This window comes from Balearica regulorum, chromosome 1, assembly GCF_011004875.1.
Source record: "Balearica regulorum gibbericeps isolate bBalReg1 chromosome 1, bBalReg1.pri, whole genome shotgun sequence".
In the NCBI taxonomy this organism is placed as follows: domain Eukaryota; kingdom Metazoa; phylum Chordata; class Aves; order Gruiformes; family Gruidae; genus Balearica; species Balearica regulorum.
The window spans coordinates 144,515,601-144,529,104 of NC_046184.1; the positions used below are offsets into that span (position 1 = coordinate 144,515,601).

The 13,504-nt window shown below is 36.0% G+C and overlaps 1 protein-coding gene across 7 annotated transcripts in view; it reads left to right on the forward strand.

The window, feature by feature from the left end:
- The window catches only part of HERC2 (HECT and RLD domain containing E3 ubiquitin protein ligase 2), a 114,208-nt gene that overhangs the window by 69,067 nt on the left and 31,637 nt on the right, over positions 1-13,504 (forward strand). For all 7 annotated transcript variants that reach the window (XM_075737434.1, XM_075737423.1, XM_075737454.1 and 4 more), the window contains 15 exons: positions 504-609; positions 790-881; positions 1,484-1,659; positions 2,200-2,311; positions 4,104-4,185; positions 4,286-4,429; positions 4,984-5,074; positions 6,550-6,727; positions 7,184-7,265; positions 7,348-7,519; positions 9,478-9,622; positions 10,336-10,561; positions 11,457-11,628; positions 12,202-12,388; positions 13,148-13,288. In XM_075737434.1, the coding sequence (XP_075593549.1) occupies positions 504-609; positions 790-881; positions 1,484-1,659; positions 2,200-2,311; positions 4,104-4,185; positions 4,286-4,429; positions 4,984-5,074; positions 6,550-6,727; positions 7,184-7,265; positions 7,348-7,519; positions 9,478-9,622; positions 10,336-10,561; positions 11,457-11,628; positions 12,202-12,388; positions 13,148-13,288 (2,106 nt within the window). The remainder of the gene's footprint in view (positions 1-503; positions 610-789; positions 882-1,483; positions 1,660-2,199; positions 2,312-4,103; positions 4,186-4,285; positions 4,430-4,983; positions 5,075-6,549; positions 6,728-7,183; positions 7,266-7,347; positions 7,520-9,477; positions 9,623-10,335; positions 10,562-11,456; positions 11,629-12,201; positions 12,389-13,147; positions 13,289-13,504) is intronic.

Below are 13,504 nucleotides of genomic sequence, written 5' to 3' on the forward strand. Positions count from 1 at the left end.
CTTATTTTATGGTTTAACAGTTTTATTGGCCTGCAGCACTGCTCTGTGGCCAGCCTAGGCACCGGGATTTATGACTGGGCTTCTGTCCAGTGTGTTTTGATGCTCTGTTGTCCTGGTTCTGGCTAAACCACGTCATCTGTTGATGGCTGTGCTGAGAATAACCCCAAGTACCCTTCCTTCGGGTTGTCTAGAGACTGTAGCCAGTCAAAGATTTACATTATGTCACATTTCTTGATCTCCGGTCAAGAAAGACTGCTTTCTCAGTCTTCTCAATGATGTCACTCTTGAGTGAAATGAATAATTTGCTGCAACTGCTTCTCTTGTATTTGGAGGTTAGACAGGCGAGAAGTTCCTTTGTCCAGTTCCCGTGCATTGCAGTTGTTGTGTACCATTCACAAGTGTTTTTTGTGCTGTCTTCAAAACCACCACATGTTTATTCTTGTTAACCATACAATGGTCCCAACAATACTATCTGAAAATGAAATTCTGTGTGTTTCCCCTAGCACTGGATTCGCTTGGAGATTTTTCCAGATGTTCTTGTTCACAGACTAAAGATGATCGTGGACCCTGCAGACAGCAGTTACATGCCCTCTTTAGTTGTGGTTTCAGGTATGTGTATGCACTCTGAGAAGTCTGAAAAATATATATGTATTTTGTTTTTTGTGCATTCAACAGTAGTTATTTGTCTGGTTTCAGTTAACATAGTAATCTATTTAACATGCATAGTGCCTGTTTATGAAACAAACACCGTATCTTAAAATGTTTTTCTTTCCATGTTTTGTTTTCTAGGGGGGAATTCATTAAATAACCTTATAGAGCTAAAGACAATCAACATAAATCCTACAGACACCACAGTGCCTCTTCTCAGTGATTGTACAGAAGTAAGTGAAGTTTGTGTGAGAATTACTCTTGTATGCAACAGAAAGATCTTTTGCTGCAAGAGAGGGATGAAAAGCACTATTGAGATTATTAAAGCATGGTATTTTATTTTTCCTCTAAATTAGCACTATTTCTGGCAGTTTTTTAGTAAAGATAATTATCCTGATAAGTTTTACCATAATCACAGTGTAACTCTATAATAGCCTTAGCAGTAAAGATATTTTAGGGTTTTTTTTAATATGAATCAATATACCTATGAACCAAGAAGACATCCCAATAGACTTAAATGTGGAGCTTATTTTGGATAGTAGTTCTGATTGTCTTCAGTAACAGCAAGGAGGAATGCATAATGAATTTTTAGAAGATTGGAAGTGAAATCATTCTCAAATTAATGAAGCTATATGTTTGTCTTAAAGTACAAATTGTGTAGGGCTGAATAGCCAAATATTTAATGTTACAGATTCATTTTGTTAAGGTGACAAAGTCGAGCAAAAGTTGTAATTCTTTCGTATGTTTTAGAAAGGGATATAGGACCCAAAAGATGGCAATTTAGGGTTTTTTTGGGTTTTTTTGTTTTCTGTTTGTTTTTTTTTTTCCTTCTTAGTATCACAGGTATATAGAGATTGCAATCAAGCAGTGCAGAAGCTCTGGGATTGATTGCAAAATACATGGCCTCAGCATACTGGGACGTATACGTGCAGAGGATGAAGATTTGGCTGCAGTCCCTTTCCTTGCTTCTGATAATGAGGAAGAGGATGATGATAAAGCTAACACCGGGAGGTAGGTAACTGCAGGGGCGGAGAAATGATAAAGAACCTTAGTGAAGGCCGTTAGATTGTAAGCTTAAGGGCTGTGGAATCATTTTCCAGATCAAGTGTCTGTATATTCCAATCAGGAGATTATTGTAAGAAGAGCAACTTTAAGTTGAAGGGTAGTAAAGAGAAATCAGTATCTTAGTTTGTCAGAATTGTAAGTAGGTCATTTGTTGCTAGATAACTTCAAGATTATCACATTTGTAAGGCAGTAGCCTTTTCTGCAGCTCTTCTGCTTCTGCAGTGTACTTGGAGTTGAAAATCTAGCTAAAAACTTGATGTGTTTATATTTGGTATGTGTATACCACTGCTCAGCAAAACATTCTGGATTTTTTTTAAGCTGTTTTGTTTTTCAATTTGTTACAGCTGCCACCTCTTAACTGTGGTGGTATAGTTTGAGTATTGAAACTGTTCCAAACTGTTAAATCGGTAAATACAGTAAAAAGGTGCCTATGCTTTAGCATGCAATTTGCTAAACTGACTTTGGTTTTTTGCTCAATATGTTCAGTCTTGTTAGGAAGAAGGCAGCAGGGCTTGAATCGGCAGCTACAATAAGAACCAAAGTTTTTGTTTGGGGACTGAATGACAAGGACCAATTGGGAGGGCTAAAAGGTTCCAAGGTATGTCTGTTGTTTTCATACTTTAGTACAAAACAGACACAGCTAAAAATAAAATGTATAAGTCTCACACAACTCCAAATTAATTCAAATTTAATCAGAATTTTAAAGTTTATTACCAAAAGCTATGAAGACTAGGTATTAATGGCTTTTTACTTCTAATACATGTAGATGTCTGCTGGGTGGAAGATTGGAGAAAATTTGTGGTTTGGTTGTTATTCTGAAATCCAGTTTGATTTTTAGCAGCCACTTAATAATTTGTTTTAGGCGATAGTGAACTAATTGTTCTAAAAATGTGTAGCACTCTATACATATTCTGTTCCTTTTGAGTTTGCATGCATGACATGAAGATATTGGTGAACTTTTACATGCATTACTTGTACCTGGAGATGGTGCAGCAATCTGGAAAAAAAGTTGAATTCTAATCTTTTTAATCGGTGTAACTTGATTACAATTCAGTGTAATTCAAGAGGAATTTCAGCCCTGTGTGCAGCCATTTATACATAATTTTAATACAAAGCAAGATGCGAGGTACATGGTGAATATTAAATCAATTTAAGATATCATAAATCTGAAAAGTATGTTAAGAGGACATTTCTTTAATGTATGTTGTAAATAAAACGTATACTATTGTATCCATAGAGTGCCTTTCAAGAAACAAAAAGTTAACTGCAGCTGTATCCTGTATTTTATTGGTGCATAAAGCCATCAAGGCTTCAGTGCAGAAGTGCTGATTTTAGTTCATTCTTGTTCCAAACATGTTGAAGGCAGAATTATGGCTCTGACTGAAGTGCTTCCCTCCCACCTAGAAAAGGGGAGAATTATTGGATAGTTAAATGGAAGAGGCGAAGGGATAAAAAAAAAAAATAATCAGATACCTCTATAACTTGATCTAATTCTGTAAAGATAAAACTTTTTTGAGTGGAAAAAACATGCTAACATGAACATACGCACTTTATCTTTGAGGTCATAACAGGTATTATTAAATTCATAAATTGATGAATTGGGATATTAATTTAAAAACTAATCTAAGGCTTTTCAAATGTCCTTCGAACTTTTTTCCCCATATACTGTAATGAAGAAGTCTACTAGAAACTTTATCTTTTTAGCTGCATAAAAATAAATAGATAAATCCTTCCTTTTATTATCTAAGGGGTTATGCCAGGTTTGAATGTATGTTGATTTTAAAACACTTGAAAAGAGATTGTTGATATCTATTTTTATATACATATATATACATTTATATATATATACACACATATATATATAGCTTGATCAAAGACTTCTTTGTAGTAATGGAGAAAATAGGTTTCCTGGTCTCTTTTGTTTGTCTTCTCACCCCGCCTGCCCCCTTTGAGTTGATCTCTAATCCAGATGGCTAAAGCATTTTGCTACTGAAAAACTCAGTTGTGGTTTTGTGTTCCCGTATGCTGATTTGAAGTGTATTGGTCAACAGTGTTGTTGTGCCTTTCTTCAAAACTGAGTTTGGTTTTCTCAAGAAAACTTTACTAGAAGGAAAATCCTTGTTAATATCACATTTCATTTTCTCTCAGGTTTTGTATTTATCATTGTTTCAGTATTAAACGCTTTTTCTTGGTTTCTGTCTTTTGCCTGGTGTATATTAACTGGTTTGTGTGAAGTGTCTCCCTGAAGAGTGCAGGGATTTTCCTATATTTAAAAAAAAAAAAAAAGTACCTGTTAGATTAACTGGTTTATCACTTAAGAACAGCTCTTCTTTTTAAAGTATAAAACTTTAAAGTGTATTGTAATGATCTTTATTTCCTCTCTGCTCTAGATAAAGGTCCCTTCTTTTTCTGAAACTCTGTCTGCCTTGAATGTTGTACAAGTAGCTGGAGGATCCAAAAGCCTTTTTGCAGGTAACATAAGTTTTTAAATTAACTGTAATTATTTAAGGGCAGAAACAGATTCCCAGTTGTGAAACATTAATGATGTTTCAAACTTTTTTCTTCATTTTAGTGACTGTAGAGGGTAAAGTATATGCCTGTGGAGAAGCCACAAATGGAAGGCTAGGTTTAGGAATATCTAGTGGAACTGTGCCTATTCCCCGCCAGATTACAGCTCTCAGTAACTATGTGGTAAAGAAGGTTGCTGTTCACTCAGGTACTGACTATTGCTATTCTTACATACGTAAACATAACATATTAAACCTGAAGACAGTTGCTTTGCAATTTTGTTGGGTGCTGTGATGCCCCAGCATATCTGATATTTTAATTTTTTTTTTTAAAATAAGTAAAAGTTAGTAGATACAGTGGGGTGCATAAAATGTCAGATTGTATCTAATGGTTCTGTTATCAAAATCTATGAATTTATAGTTTCTTACTTGCTGGAAGTTAAATTTGGTAACTTCTGAATATTTTTTCAGTCTGATCCAAGGTGTTTTCATTTTTTATTTTGTTTTTTCTTGCAGCATTGAAAAAGTAAATTGAGTGATTTTTTTTTTTTTTTTAATATGCTAGGAAACCTACTCTCACAAAAGTTTTGTGTTTTAAATTAAATCGCATAAAAACTCTGAAGAAAATAAGTAACGTGTATTAGCTTGAAAGGCTTGTACAGTTACATTGTGGAAGTACAGCAGCGTCAATTTTCTGAGATTTTTGCTAGACCTACTGCCTGCTTGAAAGCTTGAAAATTTAAATTTATGTTTACTCTTTTAGGTGGCCGGCATGCTATGGCATTAACTGTTGATGGAAAGGTATTTTCCTGGGGTGAAGGAGATGATGGAAAACTTGGTCACTTCAGTCGAATGTAAGGATACCAAATTTGTCTGGATTTCAGTAAAAGAACATTTGTGTTGCACGTTTCAACATGGCTGACCACCGCTATTGACAGTGACAGGATTTTTAATACCATGGGAATAAAAAATTGTGTTGTGAAAAGAATATATTTTTTTTTTTTTTTACAGCAGTGTATGTCAATTTACGGTGCAGCATTTGTAGCAGTCTTCAGTCATTTAAAAAGGCATTCAATTAATATAATAATGGGAAACATACTTAGTGACTAAAGTCTTTAATAGTGTTTTTGAATGTCACTGGTGGACATACTTTTGGACATAGAGGTTTTGGTTACTTTTATGAGGTAAGGTTTATAGAGGTGCATTGAGGTGTTAAAACCATGGCAGTTTTACATTTGTGAGCTGTAACAGTTCATAATGTAAGCCTGGCAGAGTATTTTGTAGCCCTTTTCTTTAGGCTTCTGTTCATGAACTTTTTAGCCAGAAATAAATTTCTTATACTTTTCAGTAGTACATAGTGTAATTCTCCACAGGGCAGCTTTGAGGAAAATTTGAATTGTCTCAGGATTTATTTTTTTTTTAATGTACCACAGAACAATGTTTTGAAAGAAAAAAAAGAAGATAAACATAGCCTGTGGGGAAATCTTTTTCATTCTGATACATTTTGAAGACCTGCTCAGAATACATAAAAAAATTACAGTGCCCAACTCAGATGGTTAATATATGACAACACATAAATGTTCTTAGTGGTATGTGTGTCAGATCAATGAGAAGGAAAGGCCAGATTAGAGCAGTATTGTTGCTTATTGTTCAACTGCCTTATGTTTTCTGTAGTTTTATTAGAAGTGAGACTTGGAACTCTGAGGCATTTCATGGGGGCAAATTTTCCAGAGGCCATGCATAACTTTATAAAACCTTAACAGTGGCTCTGCTACACGGTTGATATTAGAAAACCTTGAGTTTGAAACTCTTCCCTGAATTTAGAGAATACTGTAACCATATGAATAGTAAAAGTTTCCAGTACTGTCATAGAAGCTGAACAGTAAATTCCAGTTCTAACTTCTCTCTCATAAAAGCAAAGTTGGGATGGGAGTGTCATCTCTTAATCTTGCTATCTGGCTCTGTGTCCACAGGGTGGAGAAATAATTACTCCTAACAAATTGCTCAACTTATGGCAATGACATATCAGTTTTTACTTTAGGCACTTTTTAATTGATTCATCACTTAGGTGACAAAGCCAGAACACCAAGGTTTTGCAGCATATACATAAAATATTTCTTTAAATAAACTTTGAAGTACAGTAAAATAGTGTAAACTTTAGATTTATGGTGCTACTAAACGGTACATCTTGGAATCATAATGTTGCATCTTATTTTATCTTTAGGTTACTGTTAGTTATTACACATTTTTTTTTTTATTATGAAGGTTGGAGGAAATTGTGTAACTCTTTCATAATTAACACAATTAATTTTGTACTCATTTTCTCTAGGAACTGTGATAAACCCAGATTGATAGAAGCATTGAAAACCAAACGCATCCGTGATATTGCTTGTGGCAGTTCCCATAGTGCTGCCATTACCTCCAGTGGTGAACTGTATACGTGGGGTCTTGGGGAATATGGAAGGCTAGGACATGGAGATAATACCACTCAGCTGAAGCCTAAGATGGTAAAATAAATGTTTCTTGTCTCTGATGAAATGCAAATGTGTTTGCTTAATTGATAAATGATAAAATAAAGCTACAGTAAAGCCGAAACACATGAAAGCAGTATGAAGTCATCATTTTGGAGTGATTTAAATTAGGTTTTGGTACACATACCTCTAATAACAGGCAAGCTATTTCAGAAGGGCCAAAGAAATCCAGTCTTTTTCTTGGGAAGTGATGCAGAATGGCTAGTACTGTTTTGAACATTCATGACCTGCATCTACTTTGATGCATAGCTGGAAGCTGCTACTGTCATTGAGTGATGTTGGATCCTTAGTGAGCAAGGCTTTATAACCCTTTGCTAAATGGGGTGCTCAGGCCGGGCACAATCAACAAAATCATAAGAGCTTGAAAATATCTGTAAGGTTTTACAACACAATTTCTCTGAAATGTCTTGTTTACTTTTTCTATTTTTGTAGGTTAAAGTGCTCCTTGGCCACAGAGTCATTCAGGTTGCCTGTGGAAGCAGAGATGCTCAGACTCTTGCTTTGACAGATGAAGGTAGGAATATCTTGTTCCGGAAGCTTTCCAACACACGTGAATATTGTGATCATTGTTTGACCTGCAGTTTGGTGTTTGTTAGGTTTGGTGTTTTCTTGGGGTGACGGTGATTTTGGAAAACTGGGCCGAGGAGGAAGTGAAGGATGCAACATTCCTCAGAACATTGAAAGACTGAACGGCCAAGGTGTTTGTCAGATTGAGTGTGGTGCGCAGTTCTCATTGGCACTGACCAAGTCAGGAGTGGTATGGACATGGTATGTTACATTTGCCAGAAAATATTAACAAAGCAATTACTATGTACGTGTTGTATTTATTGCTGTTTGACTGTCTTAACTCTATCTGTGCCTTATCTGTGTGCTTTGTCTTTTAAGTTGCCAGCTCCTCAAGACAAGCTGTGATCTGTTCCAATTAATCTAATGCTGTGTCCTGTAGCATGCTCAGTTGTATATTGTACTCTGTTAGGATGCCTGGGTCTTACTGAACTAGTGGAGGAAGGGGAAGATCATTCCCTTTCTTGGGAGCATTGGAGCATGTAAAGGAATGTTAATTCAAGACCTTGGAGTGGAGTGGGAAAAAGAGGACCTGAGAATCATAGTTTGGAGTATGTAGCATACAGCTAAAGCAGACTGAGAGAGTAAGAATGTAGTAGAGTGAGGAAGTAAGCTAAAGTTCAGAGGAGATGGGAAGAACTTCCTTAGAAACACAAGGTCTCTGCAGAGCTCATTGCTGCTCAGAAGGCCACCAAGCTGTCAGTAATGATGCCTCGAAGCAAGAAATGGTGAGAGATGATCACTGAGAGTTATTCAGAAACTGTTTGTATTTTTCATCTGTTTGTCTGCTCAGTTCTGCTTTGTTTTGAATACAAGCCTGGCTTTTTTGAATTTATAAACCTTTCTGTAAAATTTGAGAGCTTACTGTATGGCAGATCAACTTCAGACCTCTAACCAGAACAAGATCTTACCCCATCCTTGTGAAATAAGACTGACCTGTTTGATGTACATCAAAGCTAAGATGACTTAAAATGGTCGTTTTTATTTTATTATTTGTCAGCGATTGATGAACGATACAACGATAAATCCACAAAACTTCCATTTTTATAAGTTACTTCTATTTTTGATAATAGAAAAGCTTTTGGCAGAGATGTCGTTTCTCAGAGTGGCTACTATCTCGCTCATTTCCCTCCCTCTTTTAAATTCTTTTTTTGTAGTGACGAAAGGTGTGAGAGGAAAGGGAATTTGAGAGTCTAAGAACTCTGCAAAATTCTTGTTCATTCCTTCCTTCCCCCACTTTCTCTTAACACTGTTACATCTAGTCATAAAATCTACAGCTATTTCATGACACTACAGGACTACAAGGAGATTTTCTGGGTCTGTTTCAGCTGTGCATGTCTGCAGTTTAGGATGGCTGAGTTGCTTGTAAACTTTTATCTGCTTGAATTTGTACTGATATGAAGGAAAGCTCCCAACTTCTGTGTTAGTACTGTTGCCTACCTAAAGTTATATATATATAACATTTGCCTCCAGCATACCATAAACTTTGTTGAGAAAAATTGGTATTGGTGGTGGTGTGCAGAACTGAGTGAATGGTTACTAAAAACATAGTGGAAGAAATCTCAGGTGTTTTTTCTTCTTTACTGACATTCTTAGAGGCCCTTTTAAGGGGTTTACATTGCTTTTGCATATGGTATATTTTTAGTGCAGTTTTTATGTAACAGTTTTGGAATAATTTAAATTATGGAGGCTTGAGGACCTATATTGAGAATTGAAACAGTGTGGAGAAACTCAGCTCTGAAAACATGTTAGTTCCTATATTTTTTTCATGTGAGAATACTTGTCAAAGGGTCTGTTGTTGTTAGATTTATCCTCAGTAGTATAAATCTGTCCCAGTCTGTCGGAACACATCAATTTTGTAGGTATTCATAATTGCAGGGTATCTGCAACAGGGGAAATTCAATGTAGTCATAGTTGCACTAGGTAGAAAAAATAGTCATAAGTGATACCTGTTCTATACTGAGGTGAAAAGTTATGGAGTCACAGAACTGCAGTTATCCTCATTTTTAGGCCTTTGTAATTGAGATTTGAAGAATTTGCTAGTTGGTGCATGTGTTTAATCCCAGTGATAAATGAAGTATTTTGGTTCAGGAAGCTGCCTTGACAGAGGAGTGTGTGAACAATATAATGGTCTTGAATTTTACGTTTGCTATCTGTTGCAGGGGTAAGGGCGACTATTTCAGGCTAGGCCATGGCACAGATGTACACGTACGAAAGCCACAAGTTGTGGAAGGACTGAGGGGTAAAAAGATCGTGCACGTGGCTGTAGGCGCACTCCATTGTCTAGCAGTTACAGACACTGGGCAGGTATGTTGGGCATCATCCTTCTTTCCCCTTTTTCCTTGATCCAGAAAGGATTAAACTAAACTGTCGAGGAAGATGAGTGTAATAGCATCGATGCTGATTAAATGGAATAAATGTTTCTAATTATATTTATTTGCTTTTAGTTCTGGAATAAATATAAGCATGCTTGTCATTTAAAATATATTAGCTTTCATATTATTATTATTATTATTATGGATTTTAAATGTTGTTGTTGTAGTAGTAGCTTTTGTAGTATTTTCCTAGTTTATGTATTATCTGCATGATCAGTTTACTGCTTCTCACTCTTGATATGCAGAAACAGTCATAGTATTCTGGGTAGATTTTTCTGCTGTGATCCAGCATTATCATTATCATAATGTTGATTCAGATCTCCAATGTAATTACTATACCACTAATTCTTCTACCTTACTGTTCACTGTGAACATTGAATAAGTTATGAATCAAATGATGAGTTATGAATTGGCAAGAATTTATGAATCATCTGGTAAAATGTTGCTTTGATTTTTTTCGCCTTTATTTTAATGTATGATAATGCCTGCATTATTTAATAGGGGCAAAAAGTTATGGTAATAGGTTCTCTGAAGTATTCTAGATTAATAGTACAAAACACTAATATTCCTTTGTAGGAATTTTTAAGAAAATAATTAAATGAGGCAACCAGTAAAGCAAAGTAACTTGGAAATGTTTATTGGCAGGTTTACGCTTGGGGTGACAACGACCATGGGCAACAAGGCAACGGAACTACTACAGTCAATAGAAAGCCCACTCTTGTCCAGGGCTTGGAAGGCCAGAAAATCACCCGGGTTGCTTGTGGATCTTCCCACAGTGTAGCGTGGACAACAGTGGATGTAGCTACACCATCTGTTCACGAACCAGTACTTTTCCAAACAGCGAGGGACCCTTTAGGTGCTTCTTATCTTGGTTGGTATTTATTGCCTTACGCTGGGTTTTTTATGTCTTGGGAGTGTTAGTTGTGTGTGTGGTTTAATAGGTGATAGTGCAAAAAGAAAACTGTTTTTTAAAAAAAGCGCCACAAAACAACAACAAAAACCATACGCACCTCTCAAAATCCCCCCAACAAAACCTCTTCCTGAAAGTGGAAATTGTAAAGGACTTGTTCAGAAGTAGCATTAGTTTGAACTTTTGTTGTTCTGCAGGAAATTAAAATGCAACATGCTTTATCAAATGCCCCAAAGATGTAGTTTTTAATACGGGATAGAGCTTTATGAAGGTAATGGTAGATGAATGCCACTGTAATATTGGTCTTCCATGTTACCTCTTGCTGTAATTCTTGATGGTACTGTTACCTTTTTTTTTCTAAGGTAGGTGGCTTAAGAATTAGGGAGGCAAAACAGCAATGTTTTGTTTTGAATATAAAAGCACCAAACGGTTTGCTAATTAAGCTTTTTCATGAACAAGGCAATATATTTAAAAAAGAGCAAGAACCACATATACAGAATATTTGATTAGTATTTTTAAGAGTACCTAATAAATATTCTAGCTATTTGAGAAATTTCTGTGTAAATAAAACTTGATTTAGAGGCTGATCACCAAAATATTTATATCTGTATTACCTTAATCTTCATGAGTAAGTAACAAGGTGGAACACTATTTCACAAAAGCCCTTGCTGCAAAGCTTCAGTATGGACTTTGGTGTTTTAACCATAGGCAATGCTGTTTAAGAATCTACTGCAGGGTTAGTTTTACAGCCATTTTTCTGACTTAACAAGAAATTAGATAAATCAGTTCCAGTTATGTAGTACACCTTTAAGAAATGCTTGCCTTCTCTTTTTTTTTTTTTTTCCCCTCACTGCAGGTGTTCCTTCAGATGCAGATTCTTCTGCTGCCAGTAACAAAATTAGTGGGGCAAACAGTTCCAAGCCGAATCGCCCTTCTCTCGCTAAGATTCTCCTGTCGCTTGATGGGAATGTTGCCAAACAGCAGGCGTTATCCCATATACTGATGGCATTACAAATCATGTATGCCAGGTAGGCATGGAAACATTCTGTTCTTTTGCAGAGTAAAAGATGATATAGCTTACCATCTCTTGAGTCAGGTATAAATTGTTTCACAAGTTTGGACTCCTCAGGATAGGCCTAAGCTTCATTTAAATTTTCTTTTGGTGGTGGTGTTAGCTTTATGCTGTTATGTTTTCTTTACAGAAGCTCCCAGTGCCTGGGGAAAAAAAAATGTTTATTTAGGAATGCACAAGTAAATCATGTAAAAGGAGTGTAAGAAAATAATGATGGATGATGTGGAGGGAGCAGTGGGGGGCAGGGAGGAAAGAACAATAAAACTTAAAAGTGCCCTCTTTGTTTTTGGTAGAGAACAGAGTATTTGTGCTAAAGTTTATGAAGAGGAACTCATGTAAAATTGTTGCCTTAAAACACCGTATTTAAGCATCAGGCCCAAAGGAGAATGTGGAAACGATAAATTACTCTCTAAATTCCAGAGCTTGGAAACATTCCCTTGTTTTATTAACACAAGCTAATATCATTTTTTCTAAGTTCAGCAAGGGAGTATAATTAGGTTTATGTTTCATCTGTCCTAAATGATTTCAGGGATGCAGTTGTTGGAGCATTGATGCCTGCAAGTATGATTGCACCAGTAGAATGTCCCTCTTCATCACCAGCCCCCCCATCAGATGTTACTTCTGCAGGAAGCCCTGCAAATGGAGATGAATGCGTGCTTGTGGGAGATGTAGAGGAGAGGCTGAGCCCAAACCCATGGCAGGACAGGAGAGGGGAGGTAAAGTGTCAAATTAATTTTTCCAACAGTGTTTAACAGTTAAGCTGAAAAATATTGTCCCATTTAGTTTGATAATGGCAGAGATTAAAAGGTTCTCTAATTTCAGGAGTGGGCACTCTGCATTTGTCAGATTTGGAAAAAATAGAATGTTAGTGTGAACTTTGAGAATGCACTGTCATTTAAATGCAATTGTGATGCTTCCTAGTAGTATTTTAGAGTTAACATGAAAATATTAACCATTTGACCAGATATTAAATTCATTTTATCTTTAAAAAGATAAAAAATAATTCAACATTAAGGAAATATTTGACAATTATTTAATGAAATGTGATTGTAAACTTCTATCAACTGAGGTAGACAGGAGGACCTGAATGGAATTCTGCTGTCTTGATTCTCAACTGCTAACAGAAGCAGAAAAAAGAAAAGGCTTGCTACTGAAGAGGTTTTTTCCTTTAACAAACTATTAATTTGACATGTATTGTTAGGGCTTGTCTTCTACATTGTAGACTTTTCTGCAGGCACTGATGTGGTGTTGTATGTTTTTGTAGCAGCTGTTATTGCGGTGGGTGTTGGCTGGTTTGCTGTGCTGGGAGCATAAAAGCTAAAAATACAGGGACCAAATCTGTTTTGGTTGAATTCATGGCTGTTTTTAAATTGCTGCTGTATTTGAATGTAAGCCCTTCTAATAAATAATTAGACTCTTAAAGGTTTTACAGTATCTTGTTGCAGCTTTTGTTCATTATTACTTGTTTTGGCTAGGTTGCTTCTTCAGAAGATGCTGTGACACCGTCTGCTGTAACTCCCTCAGCTGCTGCTGCCTCTTCCCGTCCTTTCATTCCAGTCACAGATGATCCCGGAGCTGCCAGTATCATTGCAGAAACCATGACAAAAACCAAAGAAGTAATATTATCAATACCTTCCTTAAAACTTGAGTCCTTACCATGCTTTTATCAAGCAGTTTTACTTTTTTTTTTTTGTGTGTGCTTTTAAAGTTATTCTATACATCACTGCATTTTTAAAAATCTATCCAAAGATAGAGGGGTTATTTATTTATTTATGGTCCAAAGTTGAAGGAGGTTAGTTTTAGGAAAGTTTTTTTCATTTGAGAAATGGGTT